Below are 25417 nucleotides of genomic sequence, written 5' to 3'. Positions count from 1 at the left end.
TACGTATATATGCACTATTTTTCTTGTCAAAGCGGCGAGCCTCTTCGTACAGTACACGCATGTAACACACGATTATGGAGGCTTATTAAAACGGCCCCGTTCCCTCCGAGGTCATCTTGATCCGCTACATATTCATCGGAATACAGAAATCGTTATACATATACATATCTATTAAGGGAAGACCGTGGAAGCTGCTTAATTTAGTTGGCAAAGAACTGGCAAGTGATGCACACTCCAGAGACTCGCATTCATTTTCCTAATGTTTCATTCCATCACGTATGATGGGTCCCCGGGGAATCAGCAGCGTGACTAATTTAATTCCGTAATTAATCACGTCAATAAAGTCCTTTCCGCGACGTCACTGAAAGGGAAAAAAAAAGCGTTTTGAATCATGCCGCAAAGTAATTAACGGCACGTCGAAGGAAGGGCTGAATGGATACCGAAACAAGAAACGGTTCGGATGGAGATCGATCTTCAGTAGAATAACAAGTAATCTACTCGATCACCGATCCGCGAAAAAAGGTTTCGCCTCGGCCACAAAACAATTCCGCGTCATCCACGTGGACGCGGTAAAAACGTTCAGCTGGAAACAATTCTCCTCGGGATCTCTTTATTCTTTATCTATCAAGGATCTAGATGAAGTTGACGCAATCCGGAGAGAAGAGCCGGGCGAGCGTAGCTGGGGTTTCGAATTTCAGGAGATTCGGGCGAAGCGGCCAGTTGTCGGGATCGTTCGTGGAAAAAATTCAACGGAACCGTAAAATACCGAACGCCATTGATTTAGTTTCTACGGCGCGGGGGAGAGGGAGGGAGACCCTGGTGCAGGGTGTTAAGCTTTCACTGGCGAGGGTCGCGTTTGGCCTCCAGGGTGACAAGAGTGACAAAACGCCACTCCTTTAGGAAAACCACGGGATCAGTCACTGGCATCCAGCCAAACAGGCTTCCTTGTTTTCGTCCCTTGACTTCGACATCTGATTTCAAATTACATTCGCAGAGACAGCAGCGCTACCAATCGGTCCTCCCCTGTATCCTCTTAAGAGATCGATGCTACTCGAGCCGTTCGTTCGCAAAACCTCGCGATAAGCAATGTTATCAGTAGACAGCGGATCTTTATGCAAAATAAAAGTTTCCCAGCTGAATTGCACGGAACACTTTCTTGATATGTTCAATAGGTTGAGAATAACATAAGAGTATTTTCTAATTCTTCCAATGAAGTTACTCTTTCAAATTACACCTATTCACTTTTGCCGTAAATGTATAAAATCCGCTGTCTACGATGGTGCAATCATTGCTTTTGGTAACCAAAAATATAAATAGCCTGAAATATGCAAATTAATACTGAGAGATACCGTGAATACGCAAATAACAATGCCAATAAAACACACAAATATAATTGAACGCTTTTTATTCAGCAATGAAAATACTTGCTGAAGAAACAATGCGAGTGGAATGTAAAAGTCATATCAGTACTTACTGGATTTACCGGATCATGCGGTGTTGCATGCACAGTCACCAGATCAGGGGAATTGGTTGCCCCCTCTCTGTCAGTACCGGATTACCCACGTGACATTGTGACACATGGGTCACGTGACTGGGACTAGCATGGTAGAAGGGGAAAGATCTGCTTACAAGATTTCAATGTCCTGTCACTTTTACGATACACACAGCTGAAAAATTAAAAATATTTGAGTACCTTTGTACCACACAGTATGAATGAAAATAGTATTATTATTTTTCAGATATTGACCAATGCGATGATTACAGCCGAATACGAGTTATTTCGTAGACATTGATTTTTGCGGACAAAGCCAGCCAGGAAAATACTGTTAGCGAATGAAAGCAATTTATGGTCTGCCCGCGTCAGAGACTTGTACAGAAATTAATTTCGTTTATAAATTCACAATAAAGAAAATCAATTAACAGAAAATTATATGAACCGTCTAGTGTGGCTTTTGGGGTTACTTTGTTCAATTATGCCGTGACAATAAATGTGTTAATACGATCACCTGTGGAACATATTATAAATGTCCTTCGCTGTATAATACCACCAGGGAGGGGGTGGGAAACGTTCATAAACGATCCCTGGACGACGATAATTCCGTTTAATCATATTATACGGACGGAAAATCGAAATGTGCAATAAATCAAATTGACTACAAAATATTCAACGACAAGAATGTATATTGTATTATATATACGATAATTCAAACAGATGTACAATATGTGTTTTTTAAATTTTCAACATAGACCCACATAAAAAAGTTGTAAAAAGTTTTCTTTGTAATTCCGAACAATTGCAATTTTCTCAAAATTTCTAACTTCCCCAACAAAATTTAAGATGTATATGGACCGATATTACAAAAATTATCGTCTCTGAAAATGTCCGAACATTATCGCGAGCAACTGTGGGTATTTTTCGCGAGTTTTCAAGGCGATCTCGTTTCCTTGCAAAGTTGCTGTTTTTTCGGGAGGGACTCGCGTAATTTAGAATCTAGGAACGCGAGCAGAGCTGCCTTTTCTCCGATTTTACACGGCCGAGCACGCGTGCATAAACTCTTTTCATACCGCGGCTGGCAACCGCTATTTGAAACTTAAACGTATACATTTATTTATCATGAGCGTGGCATATTTTCGCAAACGAGATGTCTCTCAAGAACGCGGCCCTGTGATTCGTATATACATACATTGTACGTACATATGTACGTCCCTTAATTTACTCGCTGTCTGACGCTTTGATACGCTGTCCCAGTTTCTTGAATTTTCTTCGAAACGAGCGTCCCGTGCAAAATTGGTTCTACAGGTATATGCTGCTTACGAAAATCAACAAATTAATTGTAATACTAACAAAATAAAAAGTAGCCCTTTATTTAAAATGAATTACTCGCACTCGACTTTCTACGTAACTGTTTACACATGCAACTTTATGTACCCCCAACATAAATAAATTTCTATTATATAAAATAACTAATTCAATGAAAGATAAAGAAAAATCGAGGTGCAGTCGTCACCTTTCTAAAGCATAAGCTTAAAACACTAAATTGAAAGTTTTGAGACTGTAACTATCATATGCGAGTAATTAAAAAAGTTATAAATATATTCTAAACTCCAGAATAAAATTAGATACGAGGTGGAAGTTTGACAAAGTTCAATGACCTTTCAATTTCACTGGAATATGTATAATGTGTAATAGATGCTACTTCTTTAAAGAAAAAAGTTTCATCGACGTTTTCCCAAGAGCCTGAGCGAGCAGCAAGGTCCACCGAGATGCGGTAATACAAAAATAAACAATCGATGTAACCGAAGTTTGACAGTTTTAGATTCGCGAGACGCCGCGCCACGTCACATACGATCGGCAAACCTATGCACCGAAGCATACTTCCGGCCGGGAAACGGATAACTTTCGAGATTCATAACAGAGTATTTCTACGGTGTAACTTTACGGTAACACTTTGTACACAAGGAACATAAACTCGAGTTGAATTACGAATGGGAAACTCCGCCGGAACGTATTCCCGCGAATATGTACACCAGACGGTCTCCGAACTTGTTCCGCGTTTTACGATTCATATTTCGGTAATTCAACGAAGCGTTGGGAATTAGCGATGTCGTTTGAGGACGCGTGAGCAAAGTTGTACCTACAATTTGTTTCCTTAATACTGGATCGACGAGCACCAAAAGTGAATATTTTATTTCATGTGTTCGAAGGATTCAATCAATTTCCCCTGAATAGATCTTCAGAATCTTATGTGATCGAAGAAAAAGTAAATCTATTTTTATTGCTTTAAATACTTTTCTTTAGAACTTTAAATACACATAACTTTCGAACCAGTGTGTCCCTAAAATTAAATCTTGGATTTTCGGCATTTTCTCGCCAAAATCTACAGGATTACATTATTAAAAATTAAAAAATTTGTCCCATATATGAGGTGAAGTTTAGCCTAGAAATCTTGACACGTGCGTTTTTCTTGAGACGAATTTCTTTCCCTAAGATTAAAATTTGGATTTACGGAATTTTCTCGCCAAAATCTACACGATCACATAAAAAAATTTCTGGTTTCCTCGGGCGAAGTTTCACGCCTCGCTGCTCTGATATTGACGACAGAAAAATAAAATTCTATTTCTGCTTGGAATCTTCGAGTGTTAAGTTGTGCAATACGAGTATTTCCTCTAGAACGAGAAGTGTTTTACTCGAACGTCCTTATTCCGCAGTCACGGTTTTATTTATACATGCATGCATAGGTGTTGCGCAATATGTACTCTGTCTTCGTACTGTCCTGAATTTTCGATTCGTCTGTCTAATGGAAATGTACTCGCCCGACGATCGCGGGGAATACATATGTATACGTATATCTTGTGTCCGATGATTTACAAAGCTAGCCCGTGTCTCGGCACCGCACACGTCAAGCCGTTCGCCCTAACATCATTTTCACGGTCGAATAATAAATACTCCGGCAGCTCTGGCCATTTCCTTTTTCTCCTTTTCCTTCCCGTTTCGGATCCAGAATTTATGTGTATCAATTCTACGATGTCTGCTGGTATTTACGATAATGCATTTATCCGAAATTTCCGCCGATGAGATGAGTTTATACTGGCACGTATACATTACATGTATCGCAGTCTTCGGGGTTCAGATCCGATCGATAAAATCTTCGCCGCGTCCAAGAGCATTTGTGTAAATCTATCTACGTGTAAGTAGTACGTATATTATTTTGTTCGTATTATCTATCTATATAAGTAAAAATCGCGTGGCCGGGTACAGCTAGTTACAAATAATGTTCAAGGTGGTCAAAGTTATTGACTCCCATTCTACCCTCCCGCTTCTACGACGATGTTCCCCCACGCTCTCCTCACGACCCGGTCACGTGACGCGTTGCGTCACAATGTCACGTGACTAATCCGCGTACTGACAGAGAGAGAGAGGGGGTAACCTTTTCCCCTCGTTCCGAACCTTTCAAACGCGACGTGGAGACCCATCAGTTTATTCGTAATAATTAATCACAATGCGGATTCGTGACAATAGCACCAACTTGCCCATGAAAATATTCTGTGGTCTGTCTTCCGGAAGGAAAGACTCGAGACGTCCTGATAATTCAATAGCTGTCCACACCATGTGTGTAACCCGTGTACTGTCTACATGTCCGGAGTAATTCGACGGCTGTTTCAAGCTCCGACTAAAAGAGTCATCATAATAGCTGTCGGTTCAACCCAATTAAGTTGCAAACAGCCGTCGACTGTTATGTGAAAGTTCTGAATATATCCAAAGTTATGAAGAACCTTTACTTCGAATAACTAATAAAAGTGTTTCAGACTGTTGAAAGGCTCCGATTGTAAAGAATTGTCGACATACGTAAGATTGCCCTAATCTCTTCGGCTAATCATTCGGTAAACTATGACGTCACGCGAATCCGGCTGTTCCTTATCTTCTACAGTCTACACACGACAACTATGTGCATCTACAAGTTAAAGATTCGGCAACGTTTTTTTTTATGATAACTTTCCCCCCTAACACAGCCAATAAATAAAAATATTCCAATTACTATCTGAAATGAAATATGCGCTGCGCTCTGGTGGAAGACGGGGTTTAGAACGTTTCAAGATCCGCCGCCTCAGGATTTCGGAGAATTTACTTCCTTTCTAACCTGTTCTGTTAATAGGAAAAGCAAATTGATCGCAGCGGTAACCGGCGCCAGGGAAATTTCATTCGAAAAGGGACGGAGGGCTTCGGTGGCACAGTGTCGCTTATGAGACTCCGCAGAATATGAATACATGACCGTCCGCTGCGGGACGGAGCCGCAGTTTGATCGGCCGGAACCTTGGCCGCGGGATTCGAGAAATTCTGGCGAAGCCGATTTAAAGTTGCGCCCGGGATCCTGTTCGCGAAATCCGCGGGAGACATCTCGCCGTCTTTGCCGCAGGATATTAAAACTTGGCCGGGAAATATATACCGTCTGTCAACTCGACTGGATACGTTCGGAGACGTGAGCGAGGCTCGGATAAAAATACGACTTAAAGCATATGCGGGAAAATGGTATCCAAACTTCGCCGTCTTCCGACGGAAACTTTGGAGACCAATCCAGAGGCTCCTTTCACGCCAGAATTTCTTTCAAATTCGTTATAATATCAAGGACCTTTGAATTCGTCGAGATATCGCGGTGACGCGCGAGATCCGCAGAATTACGGGTTCCGCGGATGCAATAAACCAGCGCAATTATTCCAAAGTGGTTTATCTCCGGCCACGATAACCGTTTCTTCTAAGCGGGCACCGTTATCAGCTACTGGTGTCTAATTCGTAATGCGCCGGCACGCCACCGTGCGCGCGTAACTAGTTTCGTATTGCAGTCACAGGATCGGCTAAATAAAAGGGAAATACGGTGGAAAAAAAGGGACACCGAACAAAGAATCTGGCTCTCCTACCACTATGAATGAGAATAGGCTATATTCCTGGTCCGGTGCATCGCGGCGACTCGTTCACCACCCTCCTCCCCTCCTCCCCTCCTCCTCCTACTACCCCGTGCTTTTTCATTCTTTTTCCAATACGCTTACACGTTCTTCGGTCGATACGCGTTTCGCTCGGCCGCTCGAAATTCCTTGCAGGACCACCAATTTCCATAAAATTATTACGGGCCGGTGTTAGCGCTCCCCGGAAATTTGCATACCGCGACCGTCTCGCAGTCCCGGCGAATAAAAAAAGTCCCCGCAGCGTTTCGATCTAAACTGTCTCCTCTCGCTTCGTTTCAACGTCGTGCGTCGCGCCTCGTAGAATATTTACCGTCTTACCGGCACGAACGTTCCCCTCCAGCATCGTCTGTGATTTCAATCTCAACGATAAATCCGCTTTCTCCACCTTTCCCCGCAGCTGTTCTAAACCTATTGCCGGATCAAATTCAATTCGTCGCTCGAGACCGTCGAAACCTGGAACGATGTACCACGGTAACGCCTCGACAAGCGTTACAGGCTGTGAGGCTCACCGCGACACGAAACTGCCACAGGGCAGAGTATTTTTACACCTTACGAGCACTTGAAGAGATAGGGAAACGATGAAAGGGCCGAGGGTCGGAGGATCTGACAGAGGGTGTATTCTGTATACTTTTCCCGAGGCGGAGAACAAGGGTGTGTTGTGGGGGATGATTCTTACAGGTGGTAGACGCGACACTTATCCAGACAATTCTAATTGACATTTCAGATCGACGCGAGAGACGGATGAGGGCTAACCCTTTGCACTCGGAGCGATCTTAACTCGAAAATGAAACATTTCTTCCGACCTAGAGTATTTCCATTCTCTACGATTTTTTAAATTTTATACAATAATTGTATGCAATTTCTAAGGATTAATATAGTTAAAGAGAAGCGAAGCAATCTATCATGAAACGGAGAGAAGATTTTCCAGGAGATCGAAGAAGACGAGAGTAATTTCTATTAAAAATTTAATACATCTCTTTTATATTTTAAATTACTAATACACTGATATACAATAATAACAGCATTATACCTATTGTCATACTGATATACAAGATTAATTCTGACGTAATACTATCAGAGCTTAAATTAGTACAAAGGACGTCTATTAATATGACGAAATTATTAACAGCTCCATGAAAACGTTGGGTCGCGATGGCGATCAAATTATTTACATTCTCGTGTATTGGAATAATCAATGTTTCGACGGAGGGCACAGTACGAATCCCTGTATAAAGAAAAATACTAATCATATCAATCGTATCACGAACGCGTGCACGCCCGAGGAATTAAGTACATACATCATATTTCTAAAACCGTCTAAAAGAAACTCGGTTACTGAATTTATGCAACGTTGTAGAGGAGTATTAAAACCTTGGACAGAAAAATCGAATCTTTTCGAGATACGCTAGTCTTGTGATTTATTCATTTCAATCTTGTTACTGTGGATCACAATTGGTTTGCGAAAGTAAGTAGCTAGGAAAGATGGTCTCAGATGTTCCGAAGCGTACTAAGCGTAGCGAAAACCGACTAGTTTCCACTTCGGTGACTGTTTCTCCTTGTTTAATTTGTCCTCAATTGGTAATCTCCGTTCTGGGTGATATACCGCACCCACGGCAACGCCTGGTACCCGCTCTTCTCAATGATCTTCAGGTAGCGCACCTGGATACCGGAAGTCGTGAAATAGGGAATCTCAAATTTCACTTGAATCGGCGGTTTCCCCTCCAGGTCTTCCCCAACAACAGACGGCAAGCCAAAGTGTGCTCTCATCAAGTATTCTTTCCCTCCAGGGAATGATTTGATGAACCAAGTTATGGCGCTCTGCTCCGGAGAATATTTGACACTGCCGATAGTGGTCTTAAATTTGGGGGAATCCGCATCGTTCGGCACCGGAATTACTATTTCTACATTGTTCGCAGTGGAGCGCCTCTTAAACTGTGACCTCGCCTTTATCATGTACTCCACTCTGCTATGAGCATGCCGTTCGATCACTGACTCGATCCATATAAGCGGCTTCACGTGGGTGTTCAGTCTGTACGACATTAATTCAAACTCACCATCCGGTGGAATGAAAGAAATTGTTCTGTCATTCTCGAATCTGGATAGTCTGACGCACTGGTGAAATTTCACATCTTCTAATTCTACAGATTTCGATTTTCCACGTCCCGTAGATTCGAACAAGACCTTGTCGTTCAGTCCAAGTCTCAATTCCGGCATTCCTGAGAGATAAACTCTCATCTTTATGGCACCCACTATTTCCGAGCTCAGTACGTTTCCATTGGCATTTGCTAAAAGATTCACCGACTCTATTACGTCAAGGAACACCTCGTTCTTGCGATATTTGATGCCCTCCGATCTCCACGACACAGCATTTGTCACAGCCATAGGAATACGTGGTTGAATCTCAAGTTTGTGGCCTTCCTGAGTGATATACTCTTGTAAGATCTTACTGTCCGTGGTTTGAGGATAGCCAAAATCTATGAGCTCGTCCAGTAACTCGTAGATAACAACAAAATTGTCTCTTATACTCTCCTCTTCCAATTCCTTAAAATATTCTTGCATCACCTGAACCAGTTTATGCAAGAAAACAAATACCAGAGAGATATTGGCATTCTTCTTGGTGGTGGAAACGATGTAAAGGTTGTTGTACTTTATGTACGCGTACGTACACTCCGGTGTTTGAATTATCGGCGTCAGATTTCCTTCCTCCTCGCGCTCCATCACGAGAGGCATGAATTTCTCTATGACGCCAGTTTCTATGTCTCCACGATAGTTTCGTGAGATCAACACCTTCCCTTTCACGTCTAAAATATATATTGCGGATGTCGACATCTTTACGATGTGTCAAACTGCAAAAAGAGATGGATTCCATAACATTTTCTGTTAATAACACAATAACGGTTCAGGTAAAACGCAAATCCAGTGTATCAGTAAAATCCAGTTGAGGTTATGTTATCAAACAGGAGAGTACAAACACTAGAGCAATATATTAGAATACGAACATGGCAAAAAAATCGTAAAAATTAATATTAATACACGGTAAAGGGAAATGTGAAATACAAAGCGGAAAGCGAACACGTAGAAGGTTCGAGTTGACACTAGGAACGTACGTCAAGGTGCACGAACAAGAGAAAAATGAAGAAATTGCACGAATATATTGAATACTCACGTACCGGTTCAATTCCTCCAGGAATAATAATTCTCCGGTTATTTACATCGATGAGAATTTCTCTTTGAGAAAATAGTAAGAGAGTTTTATTGATAATAAGTCTTCCCCTCCCAAGTGCCCGAGTGCCACTGTGGACCACCCTGAAGTCGCCACGGGTTCAGAGCGCAATCGAAGCGCATGCGTTGCCAACTTCTCGCCTGATATCGACCCGCCTCTTCTCCGTGTCATTCGAATGGTGTATATGCGGCAGTATTTACCGGGGCAGATTTTTTTCGAATTTTATAGAATCACTGCCTCGATAAAAAAGATTATTCAATATACGATCGAACTGGCAAATCGTAAATTTTGTTAAGCTGTAGTTCAACGATATTTAATTCTCCCTTTTTGTGCATTTACGATACTTTTTTTACTCGCTATCGCGCGTATTTATTAAAGTATTTACGTTATCCGTTCATGTATTTTGTTATATATTTATGTACACTGTATGAAAAAATAAAGCATTTATTATTGTTTGATTACTCGCACTCCACTGTGCGCAGAACTGCGGTTACATGAAACTTTGTATCACTCCAACATATAAATACATTTTTATCCAATAAAATACAGGTTTTGCACTCCGAATTCACCCTTTTGCAAATCAATTTCACACCCATTAAGAATATTTAAACTTTTCAACCGCGTACTTGGAACACGGTAATTATTTATTTCAATTATTACCAGTGAAATTGATTTTCAAAAGGGCCAATTTGGAGTGCAAAACCTATAACCACCTTAATGCGAAATAAATATTTGCTAATGTAATCGACATCTCTGTTTATGCTTGAAGCATTAAATTGAAAGTTTCGAGATTGTAAATACTGTATACGAGTAAATAAAAGTGAAATACGAGATAACGTATTGTACATATAATCGTTAATTTAGTTATCAATCGACTGCAGATTTTGAACTCTGTTCAAATCGCGTTTGGCTACGAGCTTTGAAAAGAAAACTAAAAGAAAGTAGTATAGCGTTCGAGCTAGGTACTGTCAGCTGTCATGTTCTCTCCGCCGGAAGCTACACGAAGCCGGTGGAGCGATTCGAATTTAATTAAAACGTAATTAACGGTTACGTTCCACTCGATACTGTTACTCGATCCCCATATAGTTTAGATAAAACTACAGTAAACGTACAAAAAAATTGTTCTCTACCACGTGAAATACATATACAGTGACCATTTAAATTATAGGCACCCTGCTGGTTTTCGAGAAGATTTTTACAACGCCAGTGGTCGACTCCTCTCGAGTCGTCGCACTGTTTGCGTGAAATTCCGCGAGAAATTCCATCCTAATTGAACGAGGATGGCTCGATTATAAAGTCAAATTATCGATGAAAAGAAGTAGAAGTTCTTCCGGCAAGAAGGGAATGCATTTTCCTCCTTCCGACCTCTCTCCCACTGTGTACTATAGTCTTCTTATTCTCTCTTCGATACCTTTCAAACTCGCGTTTTTCACTGCTCTTCCTTTCCTCCACTCCCTTATATCGATTCGAAAAGTACGTATTCGAAGTAGGAAGAAAATGAACGAATTTCATTTCCCAAGCAACTCGATTCTCCGTTTATCTGAATAATAATGTTGCAGTGATTCCCTGGAATACCATGTTTTATCTATGTAGACTGAATTTCTTTTTAAAAAGTTCAATCAATCCACCAAGTTTTCGTTCGACGGCGATTTAAAATAAATTATTTATCCTGGTCCATTGAATTAATGGAATAATTTATGGAAAAGTAATTTGGAAAATATTTAAATAATGTATTACACTTTCAGGGTGTTCGATGCAAATGTGTAGAGCTTGTTATGCATCTCGAAAGCCATAATGAATGTAAAATGAGTTTTTAATTCGTTTTCATTGTCTTTGAATAGATGTTCCCTATTATACACAGGGAAAGTTTACATTTTACGAAATAAATATTTAAATAATATTATATACTTTCAGGGCGTTCGATGCAAAAATGTATAGCCATAATAATTCCAAAGTAATCTAATTCGGTACAAGTTAAAGTAATTTTAATTGATTATCTGGTTACTATTAAGCTATTTGTGAAAAGTTATGGTTCAAAAAACTGATCAAAAAGAAGCAGGTTACAAGGAAGACAATGTCTGAAATTTGACTTCCTCTTCTTGTTCCGTCTTCATTGACCAGCCGCAGTCTCTGCTTCTTTCAGCGGTTGTTCCCTGGATGGAGGTTTTGTCGCTGTTTCTTTCGCTTCACCGTTTTATTCCTCGGCGTCAGATACGAACCCACTGGCGCAGAGCAATCCTCCCAGTTCTCGGTCTGTCGGTTTCACCGGATGAAACGTCAATCCCAAGATAAAGTGGCGGAATACAGGGGCTAGATCTCGGCCGTGCTCCACGTTTGTCGGTCGAGCAGCTCATTCTTCGGGGTGAGCTGTGCGAGGAGAGGGTTGGAAGTTAGAGCCGCTTGGGGAGTCCGGCGCGACCGATAATTGAGACTCAGAATTAAATTAGCGGAACTTCGATTCCTTGAGCGTCCCTCGTGTGACGTACCTACATAGTTATAAACGCGTTGCCTTGCCCCGGTGTGTTTTCCAAGTGCCTAATCGCCTGATCGCCTGATCGCCTCAGGAAATCGCCCCGATGCTTCCGTGTCCGTGAGACGGAGCACAATTTAAGTAGATACACGCTAACTCAAGCAATTAGTCTGTTCTAATAAATCTATTTAAACTGTTTTCATTGTTACGATGAACTTCCCGCGAAACTTCCTCCGGTCGTACGCAAGATCGCTTTTTGACGAATGATCTTCGTGTTTCGAGATACATACACTCCCGACCATAAGTTATTGGATACAGACGAGTTTCTGTTATTAGAGGACCTATATTATGAAATAATGTGTTTTCTAATGTAGAGAACATGTAAATCAAATCTGACCAAACCCACGTATATTTTCTAATTTTTAAAATTTAAGTGGGGTAATTGTTTTCCAATCTGGCTTCCAGAGCTGTCCATAATCTGTCCACAATTTCTCAATCTTTTTTTCCAACATTTATTCAAACAGTATACAGTTAGGAGCAAAACTGATCACACACACTTTAAATCAGAATAACTGTTCTATGAATGGACCAAACGACTTCAATATCCTAGTATAAGGCTAGAAGAATTAGTTTAATAAATGATGTCTAAAAAATATGTTGAAAAAATGCACTTCGTCGGAATTGTGAAAAACAATAGTAAATATTGATTTCTACGACTTTCTTAGCTGGGCCATTAACGAAAATTTAAAAGATGTGTTTGATCAACTTGAATAAATTATACATATACGCTCCGCGAAAATTTCATTGAAATCGGTTAATTGGTTTACGAGTTATAATCGATCAAAAAGTGGTAAAAAGATCGAAAATCTTGAAAAATTGCAATTTTTACCACTTTTGATCGTTTATAACTCGTAAACCAATTAACCGATTTGAATTATAATTTATATAAGTTGACCAAACACATCTTTTAAATTTTCGTTATTGGCCCAGCTAAAAAGGTCGTAAAAATCAATTTTTACATTGTTTTCCGACCAAATGGCTAGCCTCACAGAGAAATTCAAGTCGTTTATTATAAGTCCATTCATAAAAAAGTTATTCTGATTTAAAGTGTGATAAGTTTTGCTCCTGACTATATGCATGTATATATTTAATTTTGCTTTCAAACATTATCGTGTAATAGCTACATCCCAATCAAAATAAAACAATAAAATCAAGTTGAAAGCTTGTATTCTTTAATTAGCATTTTGTTGAAGATAATTATACCTACTGATCGCCCATCAGGCAATGAGAAACTTGTAGGGACCACGTGATATCCCCACTCTGCGCCACACGTCTTCCGCTATTGGTCAAATGTGGTCGAGAGTCGAAATCGCCGCCATCTCCTGGTGGACGATCAGTACAAATGTACTCGAGTGTTAGGGTCATTAATAACTGAGAATGTTTAATGTCTCCCATAATGCCGTGCATCGAGAGATGCACAATTCATTGTAACTAACGTTATAGAATCACGCAACGTTTTTATCACGAAACAATGCTTGTAACACTGCTAGGCTTGCGCGGGATTTATGCTAACGATAAAGTTGTGACAAATCGTTTCGTTAACGGCGTAAGTTACGGTTTCGAATCGTGTCTCCCCGCGTTAATTCATTCCACCTTTATTAATACGAAATCCACCCTTAACTGGCGTGCTCTTATCTGGAACTATCAATAAGCACGCGAGTGCTATAGAATCGAGAGAGCTATTTTTCTGAGAAATATTTATCTAACCTCCTTGTTTTATGAAGATTCGGAACAGTCTAATAAATATGTATGCTACTAATTTCCTTTAAACCGAAATAAAATTCTACTTTTTGTTAATGTACAGCTATCGGAGAATATATAAGCATACAATAGATATAAATTTCCTCCTTTTTCAGGAAATTATGTGAACCACAAAAAAGTTTTAATCACTAAAACCGTAAAATAAATCGTAGGACAATTTGCATTATTCGAAAGCATAAAGCTGCGCGAGTAGCTATTTTCATAAATTACGCCTCACAAACGTAAAAACAGGACTTTTGAAGGCGATTGTGGCCTACATTGATTGTTTATCTAGCGTTTTTGACTACTGAGAAAATTATCGAGAAATAAGAAGGCGCATCCCGCACCCTTGCAGTCCTGGAAACGAGAAAATTCCTATCCCCTTAAGATCACGGGCATATCTCGGCTGGTTTCGACTTGTTAGACGTTAAGGATAGTGTGCGATCGAAGGGAGAGAACGTGACGCGAGGCACTGATTGCTAGAAAGAAGACTGGCCTGGCAGGTCATTCCCCTAGATCAGACTTTGAACCCGTTCTCGCGGATTCTAGTCTCTCCGTTCTCTCCTGTATCCTCCACACGCCCTTCGCTGCTAATACTTCAATCTAATACCACCTTTCTTTCCCTCTGTTGGTTTCAGATGGTGCAAGGAATAGCTGCGTCGGCTTTCGGGAACAGGCGACCGATGCGCGTCGGCGGAACTATGTCGGGAACAGGATGGTGCTCGACCGCGTCCGTATTTTGTCATTCAGGGGATGTTTTGAGTGTAATTTAACTTGCACGCGGCAGGGTCCGGAGGACTCGATAGAGGAGGAGGAGACAAGGGGACGCGACGAACGCCTCGAAGCGGAGAAGTACGGGCGCATCGTTTTGCATAACGAAGTCACCAAGTGATTTGTCGGCGGCGCCTTGGATGGCCTACGAAATAACACAGAAGCTGTTCCGGAGCCTCGATTGGAAATATTTTTCCATCTCTTCCGGTGACGGGCACGCCTAAGGTACATGCCGAGATTGTAGACCATTTGTGTGCGTGCGAATCGCGACGCAAACGTGTATGTAATAGCTGTTGATCGCAATGTGACGCGATACGAGTACCCGCAAAAATCTTAAACAATGCTCACATTAATTCGAACAGTCCTATACCTGAATGAATGTCTGGAAGAAGGACGCGCCTATGTTACGAATTTTCTGAAATGGACTTGTTGATGCAATGAGTGCAATTTACAATGGCACTGGAGGTTCTACAATATACAATATTACAGAATGTTAGCTTTCACTGCAATATAGAGTAACGAATTGATGCGTTCATCTTTTACGATCAATCAATTCAATTCGTGTGATCCGTGAAAGCTGAAGTCAACGTGATTTTAAAATGCAGCGGCTGTGGCGGTGATCATCTCGGCGATCTCGAGGCTGATCTTCGGCTGTGGCTAAAGTCGCGTTCCACGGTTATGCTGCTGGCGTCGCTTCGGGTGGCCGCCAGCAAATGCTGTCATGCTCTTGTCATGCCAGCCGGCGGCCAAGAAGAGGCCGCTGGCCACGAGGTCCTTGAGCAGCTCAACGAGCTCCGCATCGACGACAGGCCGCTGCCTCCTCCTGATAGCTGTCCTCGTTCTGATCGGCTGCGAGGGATCGCTCGCAGCCACGCAAATCCGCTACGCTTCGCGCATCGTCGAGACGAAAAGCGGACAAACTCGAGGGATCCTTCAGGTACGTCTATCGATTTATCTTCCTTTCGTTTGCTTGCCTATTGCTCGTAGAATTAAAACTTGTAGTAGGGTAAAGTGCCCAAATATGGTATAGTCCCCTAGTATGGCACTACCTTATATCTTGTAAAGGAGAAGTCGTACTCTAGTGAGAGAGACCTCAAACGATAGTTTTCCAAGTTTACCCAACAGTGTGCATTACGTTCGCACCATTCTATAGAGTCTAGTATCGATCCTCCGCCAGCTGTGTCTGCACGTGTTGAATATTTCTGTGGTTAGATTTTCGATAGTATCTTTTTCGAGGAAGGTAAGTGATTTTTAAATGTTCGAACATATCTGTAATTTCAGTTTATTTATATTAATGTTTGCCAACTGTTGGTTTGGCCTGAAATTCATTTTCTCTTTGTCAGTAGCTAGTATTATCGGTCGGAGTTCCCAATATGACACTACCAAGGGTTCCCTAATATGGGTATAGCTGTTGACATTCTTGGTGTAGGTGCAAAATTAGGGACTCAAGGTGCACCATATTAAGAACCCCTTTTGCTGGAACCTGCAAATGACACACCACAGAAAAGAATATTTTTCCCAAGCTGTATTAATTTTTGAACAAACTTAACCCCAGAATCTCATAGAGAGGAAATGCATCTACAACTGGTAATTTTTTGGTCGAAAAAGAGCATTCTAAAATAATAAAAAAATGACATCAACAAAAAGTGGTCATATTAGGGCACATTACCCTGCTATAGAAAACAATGAACTCTGTGACTTGGCACAAGTTCGTATTGGTATCCGAAGGTAAAGATGTAAAAGATAATTTAATCCTCCGAGATCTCCCTTTTTACTCAACGAATAAAAAGAACGGGGGATGGAGAAGACAAATGACGATACGATGCTGCATAATTGAGAATAATATTACGACTTGTAACACCGCGGAACGAAAAAACGGAAAGCCGCTGTCGTTGTTCCGTAATCAAGAAATATGAAAAGAGGAAGGAACTCGAGGAAGAAGCACTCTTAACGGTGGACTTTAATTAGTTTATGCTTGCATCCCTTGCACAATTTAATAGGATAGAAACGTGTATTTAGGTGGTCGTCTTTTCGAAAGTAAATTCCAGGAAAAGTGGGGTAGGAGATGAAGCGAAAGGTGGGTTCCCAAGAAAGAATTTTCTTTAATGATCTCCCCTTGCTTCTCCTTCTTTCTCTTCGTTTTCTTCTTTCTACTATTCAACTTTTAAGTTGAAAGTAAACCTTTCAAACCCTCATTAACTCGTCACAGAAATAACCGGAGATAAAAGATATTTAATCGTCCAGACACAATGCAAGCAAATTAATATTAATCTTTGTAGCCGCGTCGGTAAGCTTCTCGTAACATTCTCCAAACACTTTTCCAGACGCCTCGTTTCGAAATATTCGCGGTAGACACGCGCGAGATATCTTTTTTAAAAAGAATCCGAAATAGACAAGCATCCGTCATACACAGAGGCTCGTTTGCATACCGTATGCATAATGCGCGGACGTGCGGAATCTCAAAGGGTCTGCAGCGAGAAGCAGATTGTGTCGCGGAAACCGGATCAAACAGCGAATAAAATTCGCGTGCTCGTGAGCGTTAAAAAGCTGGCCGTCGAACGATATGAAAATGTGAAGCGCGTGGCGCGCCCGGAGGGCGAAGGAAATCGACCATGCTATGAGCATAAAACACGTATCCGATGGAATAAATAATTCCAGATAGGATAAGTGTCGTTGCATTACGCTCGGAAATCTTCGACACGGTATTCATGGAATATTTGAGTATATCGATTTCCACCGATTTACACGAGGAGCCGAGCACGGGAAATTGTCAAGCGAAATGGGCGTAGTTCAACTATTAAATTCGACTGCGATTTTTAATATTATCGAACAGTTGCAATTTAATATGAAATTCTGTGAATTCTGTGCATGTCTGACAAAAATGAATGGGCCACAAGAATTTAAGAATATCGCAATTGGCGCACATTGCCTTATATTAATGACAAAATTGCATTTATTTAGATTTCGTTTGAGTTTTGCTCAAATATTTGCTTCAGTAAAGAATTTCACTAAAAAAATGTCTCAGAAAAACATATTTATAATTTCAATATTTTTAAAAGAACAAATCAGGAACCAGCCATTTTGACCCATTCGGTAGTTCTAGTGTTAAAATCAATAAAGTAAGAAATTTCTATTCGACTCCTGTCTGTTGGAATTGATACAAACAACTTTTAATTTACATAAATATCCACAGATATTACTTTTTCATGTGAAATATGTACCTAAATATAATTGTCCAATGAATCGTCGCGACCGTAGAAATGTTTTCGGAATATTCTCTATTGGGTTTTTGTGTCGTTGATCTGTAACAAATGGCGGAGCTGATCCGACGTTTACTGCGACGCGACAGTCGGCTAACCGGATAGACATTTATTGCATTTAATATATACTCGTGCCGTAGGGGACGGTGGATCAATGGATAGCCAATGATTTTCTAAGTGAGCCGAGCTTGGTAATGCAAAACGACAGTCATTTCGTTCCTGAATCAATATCCTATAATAAAAACACTAGACATCGCTCAACTTTATACACGGATACTTTTAAACCGGTGAAATCCTAATATTGGAACCTGGATTTACGGCATTTTCTCGTCAGAATCGACAGGATCACGTTTGAAACAGTTGAAAATTTTTGGTTTCCTTAGGTAAAGTTCAGCCGGGGGTTTTGGATAGGCGGTGGGAATTGGTAGAAGCAAACTGCATTGTAAATTATTACACTAAATTCGAGAGTCGCGTAAATAGTAACTAGACAGCGGATTTTATGCATTTATGAGAAAAATGAGAATTGAAACATATTATTTTTATATTATTGTATTTTCAATCTAGGAAACACGTTAAGCAGGAACATAATTTTCTATTACTCGAGTTTGTTGAGATTCAGGTAGACAATTTTTATTTTGCACAAAGATCCGCCGTCTAATAGTAACTTGTTTGCTCAGCAGCAATGGCAGAATAAAGGAGCTGCATTACGACGACGACAATGTATGAGAAATTCGACTGTCGCGAAAATAATAACTTGTTTATACTATAGTTTGAAATTACGCGATCCATCGAATATTTGGAGGAACCGGAAGAGCAGCAATGGCAGGATAAAGGTGGCCGTCGCGCGCGTCCGGAAAGGGTGAACACGCGCTCGTTTTCGGTGGACTGCGGATTCGTAATTTACGGGCCGTTTTTAAACCCGACTGCCGCTGCCGCCCTCCTCCGCCGCGGTGGATAGATGGATAACGAGAAAAGTTTTTCGCCTGGGACGTCCGGTGGTGGCCTTTACATTACGTTGTAACGCGTGGTCCAAACCTAACCCACGGTGCACCGTGCAGTTCGTTCGTTTCTCGTCCGCCTCGTTCTACCCATTTCGCGCGATCGAGTGCTATGTGCACGCTCGACAGGAGGGAAAATGTTCCGTCAGTCGTTTCGCTAGGTCGGTTCCTGCACTCATACTAACGCGTAAACGAAGATTCCGTTGAAACGGTTATTTGTCGCCGCGTGCTACACAAATGAATCGCAACGTTTCGAACAGCAGACGCTTCATAAAGAGGCTGAAAAGCGGGAGATCCATCTTCATTTCTCAAATAAAAGGGCTATTCACAGAAACGGTATTAATTGTCAGCTATTGTTACAGTGGAAAGGGTTCGGGGATCAACAAAATCAAAAAAGAAACCCTTCTGCCAAGTTTCAACCTGATACCTCACTCGCGAGGGTAGTAACAGAGGAAAATCGAGAAATCATTTTTTCCTCGCTATTCAATCGCAATTAAAAATTGTGGAAAAAATCTGACACATTTCAACTACCACGCCACATATCGGGAAACCATTTCTGACTTTTCCGGTGAAAATTCTGGTTGTGCAAAATGGGAAAAGTTCCGGCAAACATAGAAATGTTAATCTTCTATTGTTAGGAGTGGAGATACGTTTCAATTGTTTAATAAAGTGTTTCTATAGTTTCTCGAAAATTTTCATGAATTGTTAGTTAGTGAATAGATCAAGTTAAGCCCAGATTAAAAATTGGTTGCTACCTCTTCCATCCATTGTCTGTCTCCCTATCCGAAGTAATTGTTCGCCGGATACTCCGGAACGGACTCGTTAGCCATTTTTTCTTCCTCTTCAACCCTCGTTTAAATGTCTCCTTCTTTCCTCTTCAATTTCTCGCGAATCGGAACGAACGGTCGAGTGATTTTTTTCTTACGTTTCTCAGTGGGAATATTTCGTCCTTCCTCGATCGCGCATCGGTCTGAAAGTTCCCGAGCTCTACGATAACGAGAATTACGATCACGTCTCCGCGCGACTGATTTCGGGGTAGGATCGGTGTTCCGCAAAGGATTATAATGATTCCCGTGTAACACAGTCCTCTCACGTATCGCGTAGTTGATATCTCCCCTCTCGTATGCTGACCAGGATGGTGAAGAACATAATGCGCGACGGGGAGGTGTGCGAAAGAGCTGTTCACACAATCATCGTTTCTTCGTAAACTCTAGAGTCCTCGAAAATTTCCATAGCACCGTGTATCATTTCTTTGTAATTTTCATTCAGCTTTAAAAAACAAACACGATATCCCTGTCATAGTACTAAATCAACTGCAAACATATCTGAATAGTTTTAAAATGAAAAATATTTTTTCTATCAAGTGATTAATTCCAGAAATATATTAGATTGGCAACTAAATTCGCGGTCTTTTGCTTCGCAATTCTTTTATTATATCATTATAACCTGTGTGATCTTTGAACTGTCCAGTTAGGAGCAAAACTGATCACACACACTTTAAATCAGAATAACTTTTTTATGAATTGACCAAACGACTTCAATTTCTCTGTAAGCTAGATGAATTAGTTTAGTAAATGACGTCTAAAAAATATGTTGAAAAAATGCATTTGATCGGAATTGTGAAAAACAATGTAAAAATTGATTTTTGCGACTTTTTTTAGCTGGGCAATAACGAAAGTCTAAAAGATGTGTTTGGTCAACTTGTATAAATTATATACGCTCCGAAAATTTCATTGAAATCGGTTAATTGGTCTACGAGTTATAAACGATCGAAAGTGGTAAAAATTGCAATTTTTCAAGATTTTGGCTCTTTTACCACTTTTGATCGATTATAACTCGTACACCAATTAACCGATTTCAATGAAATTTTCGGAGCGTATATAACTTACACAAGTTTACCGAACACAGCTAAGAAAGTTGTAAAAAGCAATTTTTACTATTGTTTTTCACAATTCCGACCAAATTTACTATCCACAAAATTTCAAAAAAATCACACGAAATGGAAATATTCTAGCTAGGAAGAAATGTTTACTTTTCGAGTTAAAATTGCTCCGAGTGCAAAGGGTTAGCATTATGAAGAATGTCTGGACCAGAATTGCCAGATGAGGGGAGTTTACACGAATTAAGGAGAATACAGTTACCCTCTCGACCGGATTAGTCACGTGACATTGTGATACGTACGTACGACAGAAACTCGTCACGCGATGGAACTGTGGCGGAAGCGTGGGGGATTAGCGTCGTAGAAGGGGAAGGTAGAGTGGGGACACAAATATTAATCTGGCGACTCTGGTTCTGAATGCTACGTCTATTCATAATTCTAAATCTTGTTCGCCAGCCAGATAAAACATTCGAATTTCCCCGCAGCTAATGCACAGACGGTAAGAAGCTTATATTTCAGCAGAGGATGTTATATTAAAAGTATGTCCGGTGGAATTTCGGGAAATTCTTTTTCCCACGCGCTGTCATTAGTCGCGCAACAATTTGCCCGTGAAATCCCGCCGGGGGGAACGCGCGTGGATAAAATAAAAATTCACGCGTGCACCGTTTCCGGTCGAGGGGACACGGACGCCTCGGGGCAGTCGGCGCCACGGCAAATTCACGGATATTTTCATTTCCGGCGCGTTTAGTGCCCATAAAGTCTCTAACATGTGGCAGAGGAACGCGCACGCGCGCATCGCGTCGCGTATGAACAATCGGCATGTAAACTGCTAAATATTTTATTACACGTGCATTGTGTTGGTAGAGCGTCGCTGAACGTGGCGACCACTAGGAGCGTATATGTATTGTACAATGCCCGCCTCTCTGCGGGTGGCCGGGGCCGATGTAATGTCATCGTTCCGTAATTATGTCGGCATTACCAGCCGGCTATTGTTATTACCAGATTGCTATGGAGAGCGCGTATAGGGGCCGGCTGTTTGACCGGTTGACTAACGTAACCATAATTACATCGTGATCAAGGTAACACGATCGGGAGATGAAAAACCGTTGACCAGTGGACGACAGCCATTTTTGGGGAAAAAATGTCGCACCGAGGAATGGGGCCCGTTTTCATCGGACCACCGGACCGTCGCGTTGCGACCAGCCCGGCTTCAAATGATTACTCGTCAATTGTTATTTACTGAAAGCCGCCGGTGATGGCGAAATACGTTGAACGAACGGCTGGCTCGACGCGCGCCAAACTTTAGGGGATGCAGAACCGGCGGAAAATTAAACGAGAATTTGCAACTTTATCGAAGTATCGAGGCACCGTGAAAATGAAAATCGTAATCCGTTGTATTATCCTCGAATTATTTTACCTTGCACCACCCTCGCCGTTTTATTGTAAGCTTGTTTATGACATGGTAATAACTGGACTGCGGATTTTTAGGAAATGTGCGGGAGATATACAAACAATATTCTAACATTATGGACCATAGTGAAACAATGTCAAAAAGAAATCATTATCAAAACGAAAATTGAACGTTTCTTCCGAACTAGAATAATTCCAGTCTGTATTAATCTTTTTCTTTGTATGACTATAAAATTGATATGATACCTCATACACTACTTAAATGTTTAATTTAAACAATATTTTGGATAATGGTACAGCAATTTTTAGTGGCGACTATACAGGATGTTAATTTTAACTCAAGCACCTAAATTATATTCGTTCACATTGAAATTAAGAAAAAATTACTAAATAGGATTGTTACGTCCCGGAGTCTGACTTTCGCGAAAACTATCGTTCCGCGACCCATTCCCCTTACTGGACGCTCTCAAATGCGATACAACCTTTTGTCCACGCGGCACGTTACGTCCGACGTCTGACTGGGAACCACGACTTTCGCGAACATGCGTATTCTACTTAACGCTTACAGTAGATTCGCCCCAAAGCGGCGGACGAGAACAGAGATGACTGAGACGGCACGAATCTTCGCAGGGAAATATCTAGCAACTTATCGGACAGTTGAGTATAGCGATCGGTGAAGACAGGCAGGCTTCCTTTATGCGAGCTGCTTCCGTTGCTCGCTGACGGCTGCAGTCGAATCAGGCTGGATCGTCGTAGGAAGGACGATGATCCTCACTCGTCCTGGGAAGATCACGTCGTCGGTGATCCTCGGTTGGCGGGAGATACCCCGCTGTTGTCCTTCGTCTCGCGTTCGTTGACGCGCACGAGCTTTCGTAATTGATAGCGACGAACGCGAATTGAATAGGAGAGTATTGCAAACGCGAGGATGTAGGGAGAAGAACTAAGCGAGACTCACTTATTAAATTAATAACTGGGAATATATTTGTAACGTATGAAATGAAATTATAATGAACTAGAAGCGCGTGTTATAGCAGGACCGCTCAAAGGCGGATGAGAGCGAGGACTCGTCGGAGTCTGGACCGGGACATCCAGGAGGCGGCGAGCCTCGCTGGAGTCTTGAACGAACGTATCAGACTGGCTGTCCGAATTGAACTGACTGAACTCTTTTTAGGATCGTGAGGTCGAATACATAGGTGTCTTATTTTCTACCGGATGTCTCGTTAGACATAACGCTATGGATGTTATGAGAAGCGCGCGATTAATGATTACGGTGAATGCTACGTGATACTGCTACGGGGAATACATTAAGATATGATTATTATACAAGGGTTAAGATAAGAATGGGTATATGGTATGAGGTGAGAATCGGATCTGATGAACGGAGCGAAGTATGACTACTTATAACTAATCAATATTCTTAATAATTACGGTTACAATATCCTACTCTTATTGGCTATGCTTATAACCTATGGCAACACGTCGGCAGACGTGACAAGGATGTCCATGGTTTTAAGGCGTGCATCTGATAGTGATAAAAAATAAATTATTACTTTTGTGCATCCTATTTAGTCATTTTTTCTTACTTTCAATAGTAGCAATAGTAAATAGTAATTTAGGTGCTCGAGTTATAATTAACACCCTGTATATGAGTCACCACCACTCCAGTGTGAAGGGCTAAGAGTCTTAATTAAATAACTCAACTTGAAAATTTTCAACGATTCGTGTCTTGACGCAAACTATCATTTACCAGAAAAATTAGAACAACGTTCGAGGGACCTAAAATGACCGACGAAACCACTCATTTTTTAAGTCACTCTCCAATCCAGAAGATTTTCAGTAAGCACATTCACTCAATTTTCGCAGCATGTTACGTCGGAACTGTGTTCCAAGAACGCCATCTCGTAAAAGGATAGGCGGTATCCCGCACAACATTCTACCATAAACATGGAAAGTCACGCGATTAACATCCTCTGACGCAACGTATGCGAGCAACCCTCTGAATTACCCCCTGCAGCAAGAATCACTGCTAGACAGAGTCTAGTAAGAAGTTTTAATGACTCGAGTCTTGTAGAAGTACCACTTCCAAAGTTCCGAAGTTCCGCGATAGCAGCTTTCCCTTTTTAATTTCCAACGTCCGCCCCCTTTTTCCGGACAAAAGATTATGCAGTCGAAATATACATATATTTCGAGGTGGCAGAGCCTTAGCGGAAATGAGCAAAAACGAAGTAATTAGTAAATATTGGTTTGACATCTTTTTTAATCTGACAATTTAAAAAATGAGTATGACAAAAAAGAAGAGCTGTAACTTCAATGAGTAACTTCAATGAGAAACATTAAAAGGATTTAAAGACACTGTTGTATTATTTTCAGCCTGTTTACCGTATTAAGAACTAATAGTATTAATAGAATTAAAAATATATTCATGCGTCATAAAATATTTTATAAAAATAACAATGCAGGGCAGCTAGACTGTTGCATAAACATTGTAGATCAGTGATCCGTCACACTGTACGGCACATGAACCAATTAAAATTTTCCGGATGTTGGTAATTTCGTTTTTCCTCGTCGAACAACAGAGTTCCGGTAAATTGAACAGCACCGCTTAAAGTTCGACGAGGGAGATTTCCTTAGACGAATTATCGAAGGTATGCTTATATTAAAAGTTACAGGAAGTTGTATCAACTGTGTTGAATACCGAGCGTGTCTGGCTAAAGGCGGACCACAACCACTGAAGCCTTCGCTTGCCTTTCTGACGAAATAGAGGTGTAGCTACTATTAATTATAAGTAGTACGCTCCTTTCACATGTCCGACGAGGCGCAGTTACTTCTATTTACGTTCTACGTAGGTACTCGTCCTGTGTCTGACCACCGGCAGTCTTCTACCACTAACTGTCAGTTCGAGACTCGAGAGAGAGATCGAGAGAAAAAATAATAGTACGAACGCGTACGAGCTGGCGCGAGCTATCAGAAATCAATCGGGCGACAGGGGAAATCGGCAGTCTCGCGAGGATAAATAACTCGTCAACATCGTTGTTCTATAGGCATTTTCGCCACCGACCGTCCAGTGGAAATCGTTAATTTTTAACACCCTCGGAAATACATGCGTGAACGAGGTCGAATCGCTGGGGAATGCGATTTTTAAATATT

General features: G+C 41.2%; 1 protein-coding gene, 1 long non-coding RNA gene and 1 pseudogene across 5 annotated transcripts in view; 1 reads left to right on the top strand and 2 right to left on the bottom strand.

Annotated features, from left to right (window-relative positions):
• The window catches only part of Nlg-5 (neuroligin 5), a 251955-nt gene that overhangs the window by 203099 nt on the left and 23439 nt on the right, over positions 1 to 25417 (top strand). For all 3 annotated transcript variants that reach the window (XM_076432492.1, XM_076432490.1, XM_076432491.1), the window contains 2 exons: positions 14591 to 14948; positions 15329 to 15660. In XM_076432492.1, coding sequence (XP_076288607.1) covers positions 15445 to 15660 — 216 coding nt within the window. In that variant the 5' untranslated portion in view covers positions 14591 to 14948; positions 15329 to 15444. The remainder of the gene's footprint in view (positions 1 to 14590; positions 14949 to 15328; positions 15661 to 25417) is intronic.
• Positions 1 to 25417, bottom strand: part of LOC143213042 (uncharacterized) — a 98431-nt gene that overhangs the window by 69465 nt on the left and 3549 nt on the right. Inside the window, exon 2 of the long non-coding RNA XR_013009850.1 lies at positions 1475 to 1667. This is a non-coding gene — a long non-coding RNA (uncharacterized LOC143213042). The remainder of the gene's footprint in view (positions 1 to 1474; positions 1668 to 25417) is intronic.
• On the bottom strand, positions 7411 to 9790 carry LOC143213040 (AP-1 complex subunit mu-1 pseudogene; annotated as a pseudogene). The gene is made up of 2 exons (XR_013009849.1): positions 9630 to 9790; positions 7411 to 9305 (listed from the first exon to the last, which is right to left on the bottom strand). The product of XR_013009849.1 is annotated as an AP-1 complex subunit mu-1 pseudogene (transcript).

The sequence above is a fragment of the Lasioglossum baleicum genome, chromosome 10 (genome assembly GCF_051020765.1).
Source record: "Lasioglossum baleicum chromosome 10, iyLasBale1, whole genome shotgun sequence".
NCBI lineage: Eukaryota > Metazoa > Arthropoda > Insecta > Hymenoptera > Halictidae > Lasioglossum > Lasioglossum baleicum.
This window is presented reverse-complemented; position numbering and strand designations above follow the sequence as displayed.